The sequence below is a fragment of the Phocoena sinus genome, chromosome 6, assembly GCF_008692025.1.
Source record: "Phocoena sinus isolate mPhoSin1 chromosome 6, mPhoSin1.pri, whole genome shotgun sequence".
In the NCBI taxonomy this organism is placed as follows: Eukaryota; Metazoa; Chordata; class Mammalia; order Artiodactyla; family Phocoenidae; genus Phocoena; species Phocoena sinus.
Window position 1 is genome coordinate 5,601,057 of NC_045768.1, and position 14,119 is coordinate 5,615,175.

Genomic DNA, 14,119 nt, shown 5'->3' on the forward strand with positions numbered 1-14,119 from the left:
CACTGATCATGCTGACTGAACTTCGAATTACTTTCTGAATCAAATCTTCTTTGAATAATTTACAGAAATGCATGTTTTTTTTTTTTAAAGAAGTCTTTAATTTTAAGAATTTCTCTCAAATTTATCAATGCCTTCCTTAAAATTTTGTGGGTTTTTTTTTTTAATTAATTAATTTATTTTTGCTGTGTTGCGTCTTCGTTTCTGTGCGAGGGCTTTCTCTAGTTGTGGCAAGCAGGGGCCACTCTTCATCGCGGTGCGCGGGCCTCTCACTATCGCAGCCTCTCTTGTTGCGGAGCACAGGCTCCAGACGCACAGGCTCAGTAGTTGTGGCTCACGGGCCTAGTTGCTCCGCGGCATGTGGGATCCTCCCAGACCAGGGCTCGAACCCGCGTCCCCTGCATTAGCAGGCAGATTCTCAACCACTGCGCCACCAGGGAAGCCCGCATGTTTTTTTAATAAAAAACAATGTAGCTATTTTAAAAATAATACATCTTTCTTATATTTCCTGAAGGCTTTTCTCTATTATGCCCATATCTTAATTAAACTTTAAAAAAAAGCCCTCAAAAATTTTTTTCTCAGGAAACACTACACATTTAATTTAACTGACAATGACATGACGGCATGTTCGTGAATTAAACAATACCAAGGAGGGTGCTACTAATTAAACGTCACATGTCATGGCTCAGCCGAAGTAACACAGGGCTATGCAGGCAGCTTACTGTGAACACACAACAGAGGCAATGCACTTTTCTGTATTTCAAGAGCTCTATTTTCCCTGCTAGACTGAAAAGGCTCACATATCACCCCCCCACCCAAAAAACAACCCAACACATTTCTCTAAGGGTAAAACTTTTTCCTTACCTTGTAGCCACTGAACAATATATTTTGTTTTGAATAGTGGGGGTGGAGAGTAATAACTGTTACTATTACTCATAATAGCATGTTTTAACATTTTTATGTGTTATCGTTCATTCACACAAACCACCAGATCCCAGCAACTACCTCCAATGCGATTCTCAAACAGAAACAAACCTTCCAGATGCGCTAGTAATGATCACTTCTTAATTTCCATTTTTTCGTTGCTGTTAAAAATATCTGAGGGCTTCCCTGGTGGCGCAGTGGTTGAGAGTCCGCCTGCCGATGCAGGGGACACGGGTTCGTGCCCCGGTCCGGGAAGATCCCACGTGCCGCGGAGCGGCTGGACCCGTGAGCCATGGCCACTGAGCCTGCGCATCTGGAGCCTGTGCTCCGCAACAGGAGAGGCCACAGCAGGAAGAGGCCCGCGTACCGCAAAAAAAAAAAAAAATATATATATATATATATCTGAAATTGTTGTTGTCTTAAATAACTTAATATATTACAAGTGATTGGACTAGTGCCTGAATATAGTACGCACTCATCAAACGTCACCTGTTAGTATTGTTAGCCTCCGGAAGGAAGGGCAATTGAAAGACAAACATTATCGTGACATTTCTTTCCCCTTAGGCAATGTTCTGACTGTATCTTAGGCTATGAGGTTCTTAGCATTGGGATTTTTTGTTTGTTTGGTTTTCCTCCTAATTGACCGTCATTCCTCAAGAACAGACACCGTTGTGAGGTTGAAGCTGTTTTAACATTTAGGCAAACAGTAGCCAGAAGCATTCTTCAAGGGAGATACCGGAACTGAGCTGAGTCCTTGACCAGTCTTTCCCCCGGGCACTCAGCAGGCTTTACCACTCTCCCAGTGGCTTCCTCGCAGCACACTCTGGAACAAACATTAAAGGTCCTTAAGCCAGAAGTCCTGCGTTCTTCAAAGCGGCCTGGAGTTCAGCACGTTAGCTGGAGATGCCAACTGCAGGACAAGCCAAGCTGTAGGGGCACAGGAGGGCTGGCAGCGGCTGATGCAGTCAGTCCCCGAGAAGTGGCGGCAGCCAGGCCGCACTACCAACCCAGGACTGGGTTTTAAGACAATATAAATAACGCATTATCTCTAACAAAGTGGTGCTATAACACGGCAGTCCAGCAATACACCTCGGGGATATAATTAGTACACTGTGGTAGGGAGAAGTAAGAATATCCTTATAACATCTATCCTGTCTACATTATAGATTTCCCCCAAAAAAGTATATGAAAGTGCTTTTAAAATATTTAGATATTTACACATCCATAAGAAACACCCTCTGTAATTCAGGATTCTACAGAATCACCAATAAAACCATGAATTACTAAATGATACTGCAGAAGCAGAAAGTACAGAAGTTAATGTTGAATCTACGCAATACCAGGGCAAATTCAGGAGTTGTTTGTTTTGACCAAATTCTTAATACTGGAATGGCTGCCTTTCTTTCTTTCTCATAAAAGTGAAAATGCCAAAAAATAAAATCTATTTAAGTGAAGGTTTCAATTAAGTTTAGGTATTACTATAAATTCAACCCAATACTCCTGTACTATACTGTATTTCCAGATTCAGTTAGTGGCCTCAAGCAGCCCTTGGCATAAAAAAATAAGAACCTAGGTGAAAGGTACTGTTGGCTCCAGCAGGGGTCTCCCCACCACTTAACCACCAAGATCAAATTGAACAAGTACCCCCTTACTTCAGCCTGTTTATTGGACCTATCCCACACTGTTGATTCAAAGGCAATAACCACTTTCCCAAGCAGATGGCCAATGGTGGTCCTCAGGATTGTAAACTAGACACAGAGTCTTTTGTTGGCTAGCTACCTTGTCCCCTTGTTCTGGGGTAGTCTGCTGTCCTACCCCAGACTGACACAGCTCATGATACAGAGGGGGCATTGAGAAAATCACTTAACTAGATTCAATTCCATATTTACTGAGCATCTAGCCTCTAAAAAATATAGTGCTTGACCCATGAAGATGTATGAACTTGGTCTCTACCATCAAGGAACCAAGTACTAAGTATCAAAGAAAATCTGAAAGAAAATTTTTAATTTAAAAGAATTTTAGGACTTCCCTGGTGGGGCAGTGGTTAAGAATCCGCCTGCCACTGCAGGGGACATGGGTTCGATCCCTGGTCCAGGAAGATCCCACATGCCACAGAGCAACTAAGCCCGTGCGCCACAACTACTAAGCCTGTGCTCTAGAGCCCATGAGCCACAACTGCTGAAGCCCATGCGCCTAGAGCCAGCAATCCGCAACAAGAGAAGCCACTGCAATGAGAAGCCCATGCACCACAATGAAGAGTAGCCCCCGCTCGCCACAACTAGAGGAAGCCTGCGCACAGCAATGAACACCCAATGCAGACAAAAAAAAAAAAAAAAGAATGCCCCCTAGAGGAAGGGCCATGCTTCTGGACTAAGGATAAGTCCAAAATAGACTCGATCTAACAAAACACAAACCAAACTTCAGGGTCAAAAGAGTATGTCAGTAACCTAACTTCCTGTCAGAACAAAATGAAAACCTCTCTAACGTAAGACAAGATCCAAAAATCCCTACAATGTAACATCCACATGCCTGACATATAATAAAAAATGATTAAACATGCAAAGAAGCAGGGAAATGTGATTCATAATGTAGGGAAAAAGCAATCAATAAAAATAGACCCCAAGATGACCCGGATATTTAAATTAACAGACAGATCTTTATCATAAATACCTTCAAGGATTTGGAGGAAAAGATGGACCTAATGAGTGAAAAGATGGTGAACCTCAATAGAAAAATGCAAACTATAAAAAAGAACCAAATGAAAATTTCACAATTTAAAATGACAACATCTGAAATGAAAATTTCAAAGAAACTTAAGACTGGAAACTGCAGAAGAGTTAGTGAACTTGAACACAGATCAACAGAAAGTATCCCAACTGAAAAGCAGAAAAAGAAAACTAAGTTTTGGTTACATAACAGAGCTTCAAAATACATGAAACAAAAACTAACAGAATACTTATATTTTCATTCTCAATATTGCTCGTGTATGCCTTTTCTTTTTCTTCATCAATCTTGCTAGACGTTCGCCTAATTTACAAATTTCTTTCAAAGTCAGCTTTTGGTATTTTTATCATTTCCATTTCTTAATTTCTGGTTTTTTTTTTTGGCTGTGTCAGGTCTTCATTGCTGCACACGTGCTTTCTCTAGTTGTGGCGAGTGGGGGCTACTCTTCATTGTGGTGTGGCGGCTTCTCATTGTGGTGGCCTCTCTTGTTGCGGAGCACGGGCTCTAGGTGCGCGGGCTTCAGTAGCTGTGGCATGTGGGCTCAGTAGTTGTGGCGCACGGGCTTAGTTGCTCCATGGCATGTGGGATCTTCCCAGACCAGGGCTTGAACCTGTGTTCCCTGCGTTGACAGGCAGATTCTTAACCACTGTACCACCAGGGAAGTCCCTTAATTTCTGTTTTTATTTTTACCATTCTCTTCCTTCTGTGTACTATGGGATTACTTTGTTTTTCTAGCTTCTTTAGTTAATTGCTTAGCCCCCCTCCTTCCCCCACCCCTGCCATCTTTGTTTTCTAACAAACACTTTAAAAGCTAAAAAAAATTTTAAGATAGAATTAAAAGCAAAGAAAACCCAAAATCTATCATCACAGCTGTGATTTTTAACACCCCCGCTCATTAACAAAAGAGACCAAAAAGAAACTTAGCAAAAGTACAGATAAAAAAGTATACAAAAAATAACTAAGGCTGTAGAAGATTTTAAACAGCACTGTCAACCAACTTGATCTATTTCACATTTATAGAAAATTACAACCAACAACTGCAGAACACATATTTGTTTCAAGTACAAATGGAACATTCAGTAAGACAGGTCATAGGCTGGGCCATAAAATTAATCTTGGTAAATGTCAAAAAACTGAAATTTTACAGAGGATGTTCTCTGACCACATGGAATTAAGTTAGAAATCAGTAAGATATCTAGACTCTCCCAAATATCTGGGAAATAAACACTCCAAAAGCAACACATCAAAATTTGTGTTCAAGAAGGAGGTGGGACCCAAGCAGAGTTTTGAAAGGTAGGTGGGTTTTGAACCCACAGAAGAGTGATGTCAGGGGCGCAACCACCAAAAAGGCAAGGAGTCAGGGAACTGCAGAATACGCACACAGAAGACCTTAAGGGAGTGCTTCTTTTTACTGATACTCATCATCTAAGTAGCAATTTTAATCTTTTTACCCCGTAGACCCAGATAATATGCCTGACATACTCCTATGGGTATAATTCCTAACCAATCATGTTAACTCATCCTTTTCCTCCCACTCATAAAGTGTATCTCTTTGCAACACACTTCACAACACACCAGTGGTTATCACACGGAGATCTGAAGCACAGATCTTAACCAATACAAAATGATTTCTTGTTTTCTCCAATTTCTATTATTTTCTTTAACAGTATGTTTCATTTAAATAAGGTAAAAACTCTTTTCATTAAACCATCTTTGATCATCCTCCGTTACTTATCCCATGACTGAAATTTCTGTATTTTTCTATATTATAAGCATATTTCTTAAAGTGGCAGTAAGATTTTATGAAAAACAAGAAAGCCGTACAAAATGTATTAGACTATGGAAAATAACAGGATGCCTTAAAAAAAATGCACAAACATACAATTTTGCATTTTCTTAGTTCATGTACCACAACCCAATACCTAATAAATACAGGGATATAATCTTTCCAAACAACCTCTTTTTAAGGATCTGATTGAACTTTAATACCTATAAGACTCAACAGATCTATGTTCTCCTACCTCCTGATGTGTTTGAATGCTTAGTATAATTTAACAGTGATGAGAATTACAGTGTTGATCTATCAAGTTCCTATTCGATTACTTTGAATAAAATTTTATTTGAAAAGAGTAGTTTTAAATTGAGAGTAAACAATTTCTTAAAATCATTTTTCAGTTAAGGTCATAGCAAAACATCTGATATAAACAAATTAAATAAGTAATACCTTGAAGGACATAGATGTACTAAGTTAAAATTAGAAAATCCAGAAATAATTTATAGAGGAAAAAAAAGCTTCAATTTTTTTAAAGCATTAACTAGAAAAGAATTACAAAACTTTAAAAATTGAAATGGTTTTATATTAAAAATATTCACTACCAAGAAAAATAGGAAAAATTGTGTGTAATTTTTTTTTAACTCTGAAACTTTCTGATTTAGGGGGAAAGAAATCCACAGAGATATAGGATTTAAAAATCATTCCCACGCAAAATTTGAATGTCACCCCCCCCCACAAAAAAAAAAGATTCAAACTAATCCTATATAAAAATGTAAAGTCTTAATATCATAAACTACTGAATAGCACCTTACTTATATGAAAGACACATACATGGAGGTTTCCCTTGGGGATGTCATCCATTCTCCTAGCTTTAAATACCATCTAGAACCTGGTGACTCCCAGGTTCTCTCACCAACCTGGATTGCTTCCCTTAATTCAGACTTGTAGACTCAACTGTGTATCTGTCATATCCACCTGGATGCCTAAAAGGCACTTCAGCTCCAGATCTTCATCCCCCAACCCATTTCCCCAAACCCCGCTCCTCTAGTTTACATTTCAGTAAAAGGCAATGCCATTTTTCCAGTTATTCAGTCCAGAAATCCTTGACTTCCCTCACACCCCACGTCTCATATCGAATATAAGAGAAAATCTAGTCTGCCGTGCCTTCAGATATTCCCAGAATCTGACCCCTTCACCACCGCCACACCCTGCGCCAAGCCTTCACCATTCTCATCTAGGGTAGTGCCATCAACAGCCAAGTGGAATCCCTCCTTCCTCCTTTGCTTTCCTTCAGAACGTAGCAGCCAGAGAGATTTTATTAAAGCGTAAATCAGGCCCTGTTACTCCTCCCTCAAAATTCTCCCAACACCACATGAGTAAAAGTCAAAACTCTTGAGATGGACAACAAGGCCACATTCCTCTGCAGCCGCCTCCCCGCACCGCCCATCTCATCCCCTACAACCCTCCTTCTGCCCTCTCTGCTCCAGCTACTCTAGGCTTCTCCGTGAGCCTGCTAAGCAAGCTCTGCCTAGGGCCCTGTGCGCCCTGACTCCCCTCTGCCTGAAAGCCATTATTTCCATGGCTTGCTCCCTCACCTCCCTCCTCAGGTCTTTATTCAAACGCCACCTTCTCAGTGGGGCCTCTCTAGCCACCCTAATGAAAATCACCCCCCTCCAATATTCCCTGCCCCCTTTCCTATGTTATTCTTCTCCTCAGCACCTACCACCACCTAATATACTCTATATTTTACTTATTTAGCTTATTTATGGTCTGTCTCCGCCCACTAGGATGTAAGTTTAAGGAAGGCAAGGAAGTATTTTTATTCACTAATGTATCACCAATGACTAAAACACTACCTGGAACACAGTGTGAGCTCAATAAATATTTGCTGAAGAAAGAAGGACACACTAAGGTGAACAGATTTACTAGTGAATGTTTTCAGTCCTGCTTTACCAGCTTTCATAAAAGTGAATTTTCTTAGTCAAGACACCGAAATTTGGAAGGAACATATGGTCCCTGAAATAATATCATGGTTTCCTTTTTTTTCCCCTGTACATATGACCAGCCCTTTGACCCTGAAAGATCCCAGCAAAAAGCTGCCATCTGCCCACTCCTTTCAGATTCACCACCACGACGCAACATTATTCTTGGCTTCCAGATTCATGTCTGGTTCAACGTTGTATGTTATGGCTGCAAGTTTTTTAATCCAATCTATATGGATGTTAACCAACTCTAGAAAGATCAGCCTGTGAGAGATCAAGAACCATTTGTTCCCCTAGAAAAAGTATACCCGAAGTCCAAAGAAATTGATTTGTCTTCAGTAAAACATGATCTAGGCAACTTCTTTCATTAAAAGGTGCTACAAAGAAGTGATTATTTGGTTGGGCTCCCATCGATTTGGTTTTTAAACCCTCATAATTTGGGTATTACAAAATAAAACAAATTTGTTGTAAAAGGTCTGCAATATCACAAATGCAAAGTAAAAAGTGAAAGTTTTCTGCTGTTCCACCTAAATCCCAGTTCCCTAGAGATTAACAACTATATCAGTCTAAATCCTTCCGCACTTTTTTCTGTGCATGTACAAATAAATAGTTAATTTTTGTTTTACAAAAATAGGGCCATACCATGCAGACTGATCCCCAAATTGCTTTTTTCCACTTACCATTACATGGACATCTTTCAGTGGTGGTACTTTACAGTATGCTGGCAATAAACATCCTTATATGACTTTGACTTACCTTTTTTTTTTTTTGCGCACACCCTTATATGACCTTGATAGACTTTCTGTAGCAGCAGTTCTAAAACTTTTTTTTATCTCATGACTTTACTCTCTTGAAAATTATACAGGACCCCTAAGTGCTTTTGTTCATATAGGTTATCTCATCAATATTTACCACAGTATAAATTTAAACTGAAAAAGTTAAATCATTTATTCACTTGTTCACCTAAAAATAAAGTTTATTATCACTGGAAAATAACTTGTTTTCCCCTGTTTATAGATAATTGTAGGTATTGTTCTTTGAAGCTACACCAAACTCGCTAAGTGGTAGTTTCTTAAAGATTAGTTTTGAGTAGAATCTAAAACTCTATCAATTAATTTTTGTATTCTGTTACATTAAAATCCAATGGTCCATCTTGCATCTTGAATGAATCTTCTTTACCTGTGCCTGATTTTATAACATCATGTGTTGATCATTTAGAAAATATCAGTTCACTGAATTATGTAGATTTTCCAAATAATACATTCCATTATAAGATACCAAAATAGCACACTGTAAATATTACCACCAATCTCTACATCACAGTAGCCGATACAAGTTTTCCAAAATCCTAATTTTCGCTGGAAAGCAAGCAAAAATTTTATCATTGACAATAGACACTACCAGTTGTCTTCCTTGAAAGACTCCGTTATACATTTTTTAATCTGAATAACCATAGTTTGTCGGTATGGTAGTCCATGAAAAAAGTGGCAAGTTCAGCTCGCAACTAACCACTGCCCAAGCACTCTTCCTAGAGACAACCAGCACACAAAATTACTTCCCCGTTCATCCACAGAAGATTAACAAGATAGAAACACAAGAGTCAAGAGTTAGTCCAATTAATCATTTCTGCTGCTTCACCGGGAACATTCTGAAGTGAAAACCAAAAAAAAAAATTTTTTTTTTTTTTACTATGAGTGCATGGCATGAAGAATACAACGGCTACTATAGCCGTGTCGCCACAGCCTCGATTCATGCTTAGGGGCCTGCATTACTTTTGCACCGATACAGCAAAGAGTGCAAATAACGTCTTGTCTTAGTATTGTGTTAATATGAAAAGTTTTAACCTCTGGACCCCCCGGAGGGGTTTAAGGCACATGTAAGGACTACAGTGTTCTATACCAGGAGAGTTTCCTAGAAGTGAGGTTACTGGGTCACTGGTATGTACGTTTTAAATTCTGATAAGTTTGGCCAAAGCTCTCCAAAAAGTCTGTACCGATTTTCACTAAGGTTGCATGATCATCACTATTTAAAAATGTAAACAATTCACCTTATAAATCCTGAATTTGGGAAGCGCCATATTACTATATTTGCCTGTCTAAAACCAATGCTAAAATATAACTAATGTTTCAAGGCAAAGTAAAATCCAAGTACTCGGATTATTTAGATGACGATTTCCGTTAAGAAAATCAACCTCAACTGTCAAATGCCAAGTTCACTGAATAGAGAACTTTGTTCATTGTAGTCACCCATTGTTAAGGGTATTTGTGATGGAATTTCAAAGTATATGCTACTTGCACACGTCCTACATTTGCTTATAGGGTGGGTGGGCTCAGTTGATATTTTAATATAAAGTACACAGTCTGAAAAATGTCAGGCTGTGACAGTACAAACAGGACCCTAATTAATTGGTGCGTGGCGGGCCCCTGTCCCAGACATCAGTCTAAGCTGACCCTTAGCTTTAAACCTTCACGCAAAATTACTGGACGTGACCACTATAATATGCACCGTCAGCACTCAAATGCCAGTGACGTTCATAAGATGTCAAAGACAACCTTTCTTGTCCCAAATGTCATGTGAAACAGGGAGAGAGGAGGAGGAAAAAGCCCCATCCAATGCAAAGGAATACTCCTGGGGTAAGGTGAAATAACTAGAAGCTGGGGGATCCTCAATTCACGAGGAATGCTGCCTTCCCCGCCTCGACTGTTCCCACATAGCTCCAAAGTGAGTATTTTCAAGTTCTACTTATGATTGAAAGGGTCAAGAATATTAGTGTCAACTAGGACCTGTGGTTTTTAACTTTGAGGGGAGCACGAACCCCTTCGAGGATATGGTAAAAGCTCCCTGTAGATAAAGTAGTAAAAGGTCCACGCACCGCAGGGGAAGGACACCCCATGCGTTAGATCAGAGCAGAATCGTGGACTATGGGTCCTGAGAAACCCCTTATACCCAACCTCCTCAGGAAGGTGGAATAGTAAAATGGCTTGTCCAAGGTCAACAGTGAGTTAGAAGGGGAATCAGGCAAGAAATAAGCAACTCAAAGAGATTTTGAATAAAGCCATCCAGTGTCATCAAGTAACTTTTTCTTATACAAAGAAAGTTCCACCAGAAACTAAGAGATAACTACAGAAACAGAAGTTTTAAGTAAAACTGGAGAGAACCGACACCAGTGCTGTGGTTCAAAAGTTCCTTAGGCATTCCCGAAGCTGAAAACAGGACCAGAAAGTTTGAAAAGCACTCACCATGTTCCACAAAAACATTGCAGTGTGGACCCCCATGCCTCGATGATTCTTTCTTGCCTGCTCCTTTGATAAAGTGCAGGGCAGGCAAACTTGGCCTTCTCTGGTCCCCAAGAACTTTTCCAGGCTGCTGCCCCATAAAGTAACGATAGGCACCCCTTTCCAGAAGAGGGTTCAAGACCTTTCAGAATGATCAGGGAGCTTAGAAGGAAAACGATCTGTATGTGGGATTTCACATTCACCGCATCTCCACAAGTCAGTAATTGAGGTCAATCACAAGACATCTTCCATAATGAAAGGAAGCGAAGATTTTAGGTTGACATGTGTAAACAGAGGAGTTCAGATTATATTCGCAGTTTATCAATTCGAAGTAATGTAATTGCGATGTGATCCCAAAGTTTCTTGATTTTAAGTGTCTTTTACTGGCTGAGTAAGTTTCTTCCCTTTCAAGGAGAAAAACCCTTAACAGAAATATTCACAGGGTATGCTATACAAGGGTCAGTAAGGCTAAAGTCATGTCGATTTCCACACATCAGGGAAACGTGGATCGTGTTTGAATGCTCCTCCAGAACTTTTCCTGGGGAAGTCACCCAACCCCTATCTCGGTGTCTTCATCTTCCGACAAACTTCCGGCTGCACTAGCTGCCGCTCCTGCTTCTCTACCCTGCTCTCCGGAAAAGGACACGGGTCACCCCGACTTCAGCGAGAGCTGGCCCTCCACTCAGACGAGAAGGAATGCATTGCCAGCAACTTTTAAGTCCGCTTTTTAAAAGGCCTGTGAAACCAGTCCAAGCTTTTCCTTTGCATTAAAGTTTTTGGCTGGGCTGAGACTAAGGGGGCCGTAGGTGACATTGGAAGAAGTCAGGGCATTAGAGGCTCACGGGAGCAACCTGGGGGTAAGGGGAGGCCACTTGACAGCAGGGATGGGATTTGAATGGGGGGCTCCGAGGCCAAACCTGGGGCCGGGAGTCGGAGCAAGGAGCGGCTCGGGGGCAAGAGAGAGGCTGCCGGGGCGAGGCACGGATGGCTTACTCCGGGGGCGACGCTCCTCCACGCCTCAGGAAACGGGGTGTCCCAGGTCTGGGGAAAGAGACCACCCCGAGGGTCCCAGAGCCCGGGCGGGGCTGTAAGGGACGAAGGACTCTCGCGGCCCCGAAGGCGGGTCGCGGGCGGAGGGGGAGAGGAGGCCCGGCCGCCTCAGCTGCTCCGAACCTGGGGGTCTCTGCCCGAAACACCCCCTCCCCCGGCCCCGGACGTTGCTACGGCCACCGCCGCCAGGCAGTCACATCCCCCGGGCTCCGTCGCAGGACCCGACCTCCCCCCGCAGGTAGGGGCCGTGGACAACGGAAGGGCTCCTCAGCCGCAGGACCCGGGAACCGGCTCCGGCTCCAGCGCTGCTCAGGGACGGTCACCGACCCCCGCGACCGCCATGATGGATTACGAGCCGCTCACAACGAGGCCAGGCCCCGCCTCTGGCCCCGCCCCCGGTGACGTCCGGTGCGCGCCGCGAGGTGACCGGGACCCTCCCGGCGCCGCTTTCTGGGACGCCGCCGCACCTTTTGGCTCTAGTCTCCCTGCCCGCCGGAGCCCAGCCCCGCACGACCTGTTAAATGTGGTTTTTCCGAGCGCAAGGTGAGTGGTAAGGAAGCTCCCGCCTCCCCTGTACTGCCATTGGTCTCCGAGAATCCGGGTCAGATCACTCTCCTGCATCCCATTGGCCGGTAGGGACAGTACGGCTAGAGCCCCCAGCCAACCACTTTTGGCGTAGCCCGCAGGGCGTGCTGGGAGTTGTGGTCCTGCGGCGCCAGCCCCTGTCAGCGCTCGCCGGGGACTTGCCTTCTACTCCCAGCTCCTGCGCTTCGGTCCGCCCTCCTGGGAGCCGGTGGACTCTATCCGGCCTCGCGTAGGGCTGGCCGATGGCTCCCCTGAGCGGGTAGTTAAGACCGGCGAGGAAACAAAGCAAGGGGAAATCTGCGGATTGGATTTCCCCAGAACTGGAGTTGGATTACTTCCTTGAGCCTCTTTAGGAGAGAAAATTTAGCTCGCTCCTGGAAACTGAGGTATTCATTCGGTGACTTCACCGCCCCCCGCCCTCACCCCCAGCTTCCACCTTTACTCCAAGAAGCATAAATATTCGAACTAGCGAAAAACAGACAACTGGAAAGCGTCCGACATTCTGCTAACGAATTCTTTCTTTGGAGTATCAGGAAGCTCACCCATTAAAGAAAACAGCATTTAAGAACCTTTCGGAGGCAAAACCAAACACAATCTTAGATGTCTGGGTGAGAAGGAACCTTTGAGATTAATCTCAAACTCATACAGTGACGTATGTTAACTTCTGGGGGCGGGGGAAAGATTAAACAATCTAATTTCAGAGGTGTACACATATTTACATGAAAACATGTTAGCCGAGATTGTTGAGTAGGCCTACAGAGCTAGCTGATGACCCGGACACACCAAACCCACACCTGCCATAACCCATTTTATGCAACTAAAATGCACCCTTGTCCCCAGTTCTTCACTCCATGTCTCCCCAGAGCAGTGCACCTACCTTCCCCGGATATACCCATTTCTAAGAGGATCCACTCATCACAACACCTAGTCTATACTATGCTGTTATGCTTTTCATAAACTATATTCTCATTTAATCCTCACTCTAGCCCAGTGAGGCATGGATTGCTAACCCCCATATACAGATGGGGAAACCGAGTGAGATGTGACTAGGTCACTGGCCTAGTGATGTGACAAAGTCACTGTTTTTCCACTGTACCATTCAGTATCAAGTAACTGTTGACTTAATGTCAGACAGTTGATTTTTTTTTTTTTTTTTTTTTTTGTGGTACGCGGGCCTCTCACCGCTGTGGCCTCACCGTTGCGGAGCACAGGCTCCGGACGCGCAGGCTCAGCGGCCATGGCTCACGGGCCCAGCAGCTCCGCGGCATGTAGGATCTTCCCGGACCGGGGCACGAACCCGTGTCCCCGGCATCGGCAGGCGGACTCTCAACCACGGCGCCACCAGGGAAGCCCCAGACAGTTGATTTTTTAGAAGTTGCTACTGACAGTAGAGGGAAACCAGTTGCATTACAGGTGTTGTACATTCAGTTACCGAGTTGTGTATTTTAGAAATACTTTTGCTGGATTGGGAAATGGTGCTAATTTTATAGATATTGGCTTGAAGAAAAAATAGTCACTTGGAGGTACTGAATGTGAAGCATATGAAAATGTGTACCCAAATTTAGAAGTGGAATTTATATTTAGATGTTAATTGGGTTAGCTTTGCTCTATCACTAGTCTGGCTGACAGACTTGGTCCTGGCTTGTAGATCACTCTTCAGACTTCAACAACTTTGTTCCCTTTAACTCACCCCTTTTTATTTTTTTTCTTTTTTTTTGCGGTACGTGGGCCTCTCACCGTTGCGGCCTCTCCCGCTGTGGAGCACAGGCTCCGGACGCGCAAGCTCAGCGGCCATGGCTCACGGGCCC

The 14,119-nt window shown here is 43.1% G+C and overlaps 1 protein-coding gene across 1 annotated transcript in view; it reads right to left on the reverse strand.

The window, feature by feature from the left end:
* ABL1 (ABL proto-oncogene 1, non-receptor tyrosine kinase) overlaps nucleotides 1-12,190 on the reverse strand; it is a 132,524-nt gene extending 120,334 nt beyond the window's left edge. Inside the window, exon 1 of the mRNA XM_032634505.1 lies at nucleotides 10,641-12,190. Within this exon, the coding sequence (XP_032490396.1) occupies nucleotides 10,641-10,776 (136 nt within the window). The 5' untranslated portion in view covers nucleotides 10,777-12,190. The remainder of the gene's footprint in view (nucleotides 1-10,640) is intronic.
* Nucleotides 12,191-14,119: the final 1,929 nt, after the last annotated feature.